Below are 8,060 nucleotides of genomic sequence, written 5' to 3'. Positions count from 1 at the left end.
GAGAGATGTGATGGTGAGGAATAAGTTGGCAGTCAACTTACATGTTTGAAGAACAGCTGCCGCTGGCCATTTCAAGGGGACACACCGCCGTGTTGGAGGGACGTCAACAAGACAAATTTATCATGTCCTTACTCAGCTTTTGTCCCCTTTTGTGGGTTCATTTGAGAACAGTACCGCCCCCACAGACAATATCTATTTCATTTATCATTCACTGTTCCATTATGTTTCCATAAAGTACTGATATTTGGTAGTAATTATCAGGAAACGAGACATTTATGTTAACATTAGGAGCAGTTGTTTATGTCCACATGTATCTCCTGTAAAGAAGTGCACTATTCAAATACAAGAGAAAAATGCAGTCACCATGAATCTATTATTGGAAACTTTACTCTTCATATATGATAAATTGTGTGCAAGCTTGTAGACAAAGTGCACATTAAGCTTAATTTTAATTAATTCACTGAAAGTGTACTTCCGTAACTAAACATCTTGATTTTTCATATACATTCTGCAAAGAATTACATGAAACTTGTTATAAAAGAGTTTGTAAATTATTCAGCGTTTATCGACCCATTAATAAGGGTTTATTGGGGCTTGAGAATATTGCTTTACAGTCTATTTGCTCATGTAATTGCCACATCTGGTCTCAGCAGCAGCTCCTCAACAAAAGTGACCTAATATTTCTGCTGTCAATCTACAATAGATTGACAGCAGAATGTCAAAAATATAAATGCATTTCCATCCTGGATCCTGATTGCACCAGTGTGACTATTTTACATTTTTAAATGCAGTGTTGAAAGATTAGGATCGCAGGTGACTCTAAGGCCCAGACTTCAATATTTAGAGCGACATGCTGCTTCCTTACAGCGACGCTCCTCTCTGGCAGCAGCGAGCCCTCCATGTTTCAGACAGGATGCCATCCTGTGGACTGCGTTTAATTGAATTAGCTCAGCGTTAAGACGAGAGAGTAGCCGGGGCCACGTGTGCTTTTGACATTACGCGCTGGCAGTGCATCTGAGCGGCAACAACTGGCAGTGAAACCTAATTCTCTACATGGCTTCTACATTTAGACCAGGAAGCAGGGGGTGAGAGGTTCAGCGGCTGTAAAGCATGAAAGGCTGGAGACCGACAGGGCAGCAGCTACTTAAACAGGTCGCTTCAATGACCACGCTGAATCGCAGGGCTGTGACACGCATATGCTGTTGTACAGGAGACAGAAAGAAACCACTCGAGACACTGTTTTTATTTTGTTTTCTTTTAATGGAATGTGTATTTTCGAGGTATGAAAATAGATCTCATGTTGAAATAGGAAATTGCACAGCTATAACTGTGTGTGTAATGATGGCAACAGGAAGGCATGTCGGAGAAGCATCACACCAATCACATTAGATAAAGGGCACAGCTATTACCCTGTGTGGGAGATGACAACACCAAGGCATGTATTGGTTTGGCTGTGGTACACTGTCAAGAGTGGGGAAGCAGTGGGAAACACTTTCCAGCAAACAGGAAACGACATGAGCCACAGTGAGATAATGTTTCCTGACAGAACGACATCCCACAGTCATTTAAAAAAACAACAGTGGAAGCCGTTGCCCGTCCCATTCCACTCAACGTTGCCCTGTATATCACCACCATCACTTTGACAACAGTCACATTATTAATCTTGTTCATTTTCTCCTGAAAAAAAAAAAGCATTTCATAACTTCCAGTATGATAGTTGCAGATTAGAGATATAGTTTGATGAACTGTCAGAGGAAGAGCTGCAAGAGACAGAAATATTCTGATTGGATGTTAGTGGGTGGGGGAGGGCCAAGAAGCGCAGTGGGAGTTAGGCTAGTTAGTTCTGTTAACTAACAGAACGCAAGCTAGTTGGCACCATACGGTCTATGGCTAGCACAGAAGCTAACTTACAGTAAGCAAGCTTGTTTGAACCGTAGCTAACTCACAATAAGCAAGCCATTGACGCAGATTATTCAAGAAACCTATTTGTATCATTGACTCCTGTCTTTTAACTGTCTCTTTTGTGAAGCAGTTATACTCAGACTTCTCTTTCGATGGAGCAACACAGCTAACAAGCTACCTTAGCTTCTCCTGTTTTGACTAAAAAGTTTAAAAACAGAAGAAATATCTCTGAATTTCCACATTAAAAAATGCCATGGTAGTTTTCCTCTTTGTTGTTGGTTATCAATCACAAGTACTAGGCTGGGCCTATTGGTTTCCTCCATCTTTTGGTTTCAAACCACAGTATAAAGCCAGAAAACAGTGGTTATTGGTCCCCACCCACTAAGATTTAATGCAACCAATGAAATTAACTTTAGAGCACTCAATACAACAAAAACCCAACTGTGCATGTTACTTACTCCCTATAAAAACTAAGCTCCTCTCTGTAACAACTGAAAACAAATGGAGGGTAATTATCTGGTAGGCTATCTTACTAAGATTTAAGACTCACAAGAAATCAAGATATAGCTTAGTTATCTATGAATGCTGGAAAATGATGGATGTACACAATGAAAATACTAACATGTACTGTGGTTATTAATAAATCAAGCAATCATGCAGTTATCTCATATCTGTAATATTTCGTATATTCTGAGCTGCACAAGAGCGAAAAACAATGAAATGACTCTTTGGTTCAGTTGAAAAACAAAAACATGATCCATGACACATTATACCAGTAATAAGTTGATCTGACTAACTTACAGGAACCACCCTAAAATAACGATATGTAAGCTTATTCCCAATGGACTTTGTGTGTGACATGTGGACTAGGAACTGCTGAGCGAGTAGTTATTGTTCCACTCCAGCAACAAACACACTGAACATTCATCAACAAACATAACTTTAATAGAAAATATATATACATCTAATAAATAAGGGATAAAGCCATCGTGACGGTAGAGTACAGTTGTGTTCTCACGTGCTTTCTGTCCATCAGTCTTTTGTGAAATAAGTCTCAGTATTGAAAAGGGGACGCTTGTATGTGGACACCACCGCGTGGAAGAGGGGTTCTCCTGGAGAGTGGTGGTGTGTGGCGAAGCGGCAGAGAGATAACCTCATCAATATTCATCCTCCAGCCAAGTGTCCAATTAACCTGCGGATGCAATCAATTAGACAGACTGCAGACTGATGGGGCCCGACGCAGGAGGCAAGTCTAAAGTCACTGGAAACATGGACTCAATATAACAGGACCTCAAGCTGCTCATTTCATTGCAACGGTCAGCATCAAGCTCATACCGACAAAATGAAAAAAAATTGTTTCCCCCCCTTTCTTTATGTGAAGGTTTTAGCTGAGGATACTTTTCTTTCTTACATAAGATAAATATGCATGTGAGAGAACGTGGAGAACAGTAACTTTTGAACAAAGTAAAAATCAGTTACACTTACAGTGTCTCCCTTTAAATTAAAGCCTTGGCAGCACCAGTGTTTCCACCATTTTATCACAATGACAGAATAATAACATGTGACCACACTGTTTCAGAGTGTTCGGTCCATTAATGTTTTGCCGGAATGAAACCTCAGTGTGTCAAGAAATCCCCATGTGCCACAAGGAGCCACTTGCATGGGCACAAAGCAGCTCATGCAGTGTGTAGATGAACTGTAAGCTTCATACACATGTTTCTGGTGTGGCACATATTGATGACTGTGTTAGAGTGTAAATTTGGTAGTATATGCATGTGCATAAACTTAAAAACGTCGGGATTCACCTGACCGCTTTTGATTTGTGCCAAATGATGCGTACAGACGCGCAGGTTTACGCATCATTTGGAGTTTTCAATAGCTCAACTTTAAAACCGCGGACTTTAACATGCTCAAATATTGATTCCCTCGTGTAAATCAAATTTGAAATGCTTTGTATAAAGATATATTCCTCTTTCCAGTGTTGGTGTCAACAGTTATGCAACGTGCGTAATCGATTTATCTCCGCGCGTAAAGCCATATGGTATGGATAAGGGGAAGACCTTGTTGCATTGAAGATCAAACCTGCCTGGGAATGGATATCCACCACATTTCACCTCCATGAGGGGGACATGGGGGCAGGCCTACAGCAGAGGCACACAAACTTTTCTTTACGCCAAAGTAAATCCACATTTTGTACGATTTCGTTCTCCTCTGCCAGCTTATTTGCTCAGGGTTTGATCTGTGAGGGAAGAATGTAGCCTATGATGAAAACAGACGTCCTCGTTCTCAGCACATATATCCAGAGGGAAAAACAAAAAAACACAGGTCCTTCATTTGTAAGGGGATCCCCAGGTGTTCTCCGGACCTGGGGAGCCCCCCTCCCCTCAATTTCGCTTTCTGTCTGCCAGTTATTAGTGCACCAATGTCCGCGGGATTCGCCGCAGGTCACGCCACGTTTGGCGAGCTGCGGACAGTCTTCTGACCGGGCATCTGCACGACGAGCAGCTGCTGCTTCTGCCGGGTGGACTTGACGGCGAGGATCGCCTGCCGGTTCTTGTACTGGACCATCTGCAAAGTGATCTCCGCGTTCCAGCCCTCGTCCTGCGGGCACCTGAAGTCGATCTCCTTGCCCTCCGCCATGACTACTGTGAAGTAGATGTACTTGCCCTTGCGCTCCACGCAGTCCACCGTCTTCATGTTGGCGAAGTGCAGCTCCTTGACTTTGCCCACGTCCCCGACACCGTGGTGCGGATGGTGGTGCTGCGGCTGGTCGTGCTGCTTCGGCGGCAGCAGCAGCACGCCGTCCTCGGTCAGGACGCAGTGCTTCTTCTTCCAGAGCTGCAGCAGCCCGTCGCTCCGCTTCTCCAGCAGACCCTCCTTGAACACCTTCCTCCCGTTTTCCAGCATCTTCGCCCGGACGCTTCAGGCTTCCACCTCCCCGGGTGCTGTGGCGGACGGACGGACAGATGAACGGCTATCCCAAAGCAAGCGGAGGCATGAGATGAGCAGCGTTCGGTTGTAGTGGGAGCGAGTCTGTCTGTCTGGCTGCTGGTCACAGTGTGTGAGGGGCGGGAGGGCTCTGCTGGAGAGGTGCACCGCCCCCCTCAGTGGCACCCAGCCTCCCGACTCTGAAAACGGCCCAATAAGGATTTGTAATTTTTGAGATATAGGGGGAATATCTTGCCCAATACACAAAGAAGCAGTTCAGATGATAAATTAACCTGCAAGTAGTTAGTTTAGAAGGTTTATGTGGCGTTCACATTTACACGAGTACAATTGTTGAGGTACTACACGTGAGTTTCTTCCATTGGATACTACTTAATGTACATCCTAGTGGTTCCCAACCTGATGTTCGAGACCCCAAAGGAAGCTCTTAAAATAAATCCGAGGGGTCCCAAAATGATCAAAGGCATGAGGGAAAAAAAAACTCATAATTCCTTATAGTCACCTTCCAAAAACGTAGGAAACAAATGTAGACGAAATTGTGTACTTTATGCTTCCCAGCTGTAGTTGCTACTTGGCAGGCAGGACACTATACATGTTTATAGAAGACAAATATACATAACGCAACAGAGTAGCGGAAATGATCCCAACTAACCATCATATGCTACAATATGATGTTTATATGTTAATCTGTAGAATTGTCTTATTTACTTAATACAGCACTGGAAGGGGCCAATCTAAACTTTGTGTTTACAATATATGTAAACATTTCTGTTCTTGTGATCAAGTCTTTTACATTGAAGTAAAATTGTAAAAGATCTGAATAATTCTACCACTGGTATCAGATTACACAATACAGTATCTAGTGTTCTACTTTGACTACATCCTGCATATACACAGCCTAGTTTGTACTATTGTTAGAGAACTTTTATCAGTCAAACCAGCTGATACTTTGGTGTGAATACCATCTGAAATGAAACAGTGTTGAAGACATTCAAATATAGATTTGTATCACCGTTTAGGATAGTCATCTAATTGCTCTCTTGATGTCAGTGGCTGTTCATTCTTTTATTTCATTACAAACCATATTCCCCATGGTCAGCAAGCACCTTCCCAAAGCGATGGCGCCCTCTTCTGGCACAAGGTAGCACGTACAATCATTTGCTCAAACTACCGGGCCGAGGAGCAGCTTGTAGTGGCTTTGTTAAATTTGTAGAAATATTTTGGAAGAACAAATGTTTACAATTATAATACCAAGAAAAACAACTCTTGGTGGTGTCTGTATCAGTAGGTGTGATTGGCCTTTTTTTCTTATTTATATTCCAAAGACTACAATTAACGCAACAAAATGAGTCGACCACATCACTCATGTTTAACCAATTTATTCATGAACATACACGTAGTTATTGAGTACATTAGTATTTTTGTAGCATAGCATTTTTGCCTTGACAACAGCTGCTCAGAGGGACCCTACAGAAACCCCTTCACATCCCTTTTTCCAATGAACATGATCTGAATACTCCCTGCAGAATGAGAGGTACCCTGGCTCTCCAGTGGACACAATGCTGCCCAAAACCAGCGACGCTTGGCTGTTTTCACAACTCAAATAAAAAGGCATTGAGAATGGAGTGGGGGCTACGGTTTCTTCTCGATCCCCCTACCTGGCTATTAAGTATTGCTCTGACACTTTCCTGTGGCCTTCTGGGTAACAAAGCGAGGAGTTTGGGGTAGGGTGGTGGGTCATTGGACAATAGGATGGCCATATCACACTCTCCCCCCACCCCCCTTCTTTCTTTCACAGTGATTAAAATGAACCAGGACCTCAGGGGCTGGGCTGAGGGAGTCACCTGACCGGTCACGAATTGGTGAGGTAAATGTGATAACCGGATGAGGAAAAAAGGGGGTTTTGGTGAACCCGACATGTCTACAGACACTTGAAAACCTGATTTGGACTTTCCTTTTTGCCCTTCGCGCTACATCTGCCCAACCCGGTTCCTACGGAGCCTCTCTAAACACGCCAAGTGTGCCTGCCCTGGTAAGAAACGCCAAGCATATAAAAACTAGACGGCACGAGTTGAACTCTCCACAGGGCGGGCCGTTTAGGCAGGGGGCGGGTGTCAAACAAAGTGCTGCTTACAAGAAGTACTTAGACAGCTAACCAATGATGGGACGCCACCGGTACACCACACACTAGTACAAAGTGCTATAGAAAAGACAGCAACGCCACTGCGAGCATATGGGGAGCCTGAAGCACTGGGTTATTGGGGCCGGGTCATCCCACCAAACCGTTTCAGCCTCTTCCTCATCTTAAGAATTCTCTGGAATGTTAAGAGACTCGAACAGGTTGCGCCATGCCCTGGGAGTGACCTACGATGGGACAAAGAGGTCAGAATGAACTTAATTTTTGGACTCCCCTTTGGAAAGAGGTTCACTGATGGCGCCGGCCAGTCTGCTTACTGGAATGTATGGAGAGTGGAAAATAGTCGAGCACGAGTGGCACAGGAAGTGGCTTAGAAATCAGCGACTCCGGATCCCATGCTCAGTGAGATTAGATAAACGGGAATAGACACCCACCTATCCTCCGTCACTAGAGATGGAAATGCTACAGTGCTTCGGCCCCGCTAAGAATGGAAAAAAAAAAAAAAAACATTCCCCTGGGACAACCGGAATTGACCAACCTGGAACTTTGGTAGGGGGAAGGGTGAGGGGGGTGTTTGATAAATTGACGTTGCCGCGATGCAGTCTAAACCACAGCTGTTGTCTAAGAGCAAATACAACAAAAGACTTCACGAGAACCCAAACTAGTTTTAGCAGTGAAGAAACAAGTTCATGCTTTTCGAGGGAGATATTTTTTCCTGTATTCTATCTATTGTACAGAGGAGGAAGAGAAGGAAAAAAAAAAACAGGTCTAGTAAAATACTATGTATATCGAGCCACGCTGAGCTCCCAGTATTATACCATGAGTTTTCGTAACAAAAATCTTGAAACTTTTTTTCTTCTTCAAATTCTCTACCAAGAAAAATACAAAACATTATAAGGCGGTAAGTAACTATTTCTTTTTTATTAGATCAGTTTTTTTTTTTTTACTTTTAATTTGAGAAGCCGTTACAGTGCAGTTGTTCCTCAAAAGGCAGCCAGGCCTCACTGCTGCTTGCACTCAGCTGGGGGGACTGCATCCTTCTGTAAGCAATCACAGGGAAGGGGGGGGGGAAATT

General features: G+C 43.5%; 2 protein-coding genes across 4 annotated transcripts in view; both read right to left on the bottom strand.

Annotated features, from left to right (window-relative positions):
• Positions 1-1,244: 1,244 nt before the first annotated feature.
• phlda1 (pleckstrin homology-like domain, family A, member 1) lies at positions 1,245-5,165 on the bottom strand. The gene has a single exon (XM_031876868.1). The coding sequence runs from the start codon at positions 4,807-4,809 to the stop codon at positions 4,348-4,350; it is 462 nt and encodes a 153-aa protein (XP_031732728.1). The 5' UTR covers positions 4,810-5,165; the 3' UTR covers positions 1,245-4,347.
• Positions 5,166-6,211: 1,046 nt separating this feature from the next.
• nap1l1 (nucleosome assembly protein 1-like 1) overlaps positions 6,212-8,060 on the bottom strand; it is a 24,333-nt gene continuing 22,484 nt past the window's right edge. For all 3 annotated transcript variants that reach the window (XM_031876867.1, XM_031876865.1, XM_031876866.1), the window contains one exon: positions 6,212-8,025. Coding sequence is in view for 2 of the 3 variants with exons in the window: in XM_031876865.1 (XP_031732725.1) it covers positions 7,987-8,025 (39 nt within the window). In the remaining variant the exon portion in view is untranslated. The remainder of the gene's footprint in view (positions 8,026-8,060) is intronic.

Source organism: Anarrhichthys ocellatus, unplaced genomic scaffold, assembly GCF_004355925.1.
Source record: "Anarrhichthys ocellatus isolate YVR2014 unplaced genomic scaffold, GSC_Weel_1.0 scaffold118, whole genome shotgun sequence".
NCBI lineage: Eukaryota > Metazoa > Chordata > Actinopteri > Perciformes > Anarhichadidae > Anarrhichthys > Anarrhichthys ocellatus.
This window is presented reverse-complemented; position numbering and strand designations above follow the sequence as displayed.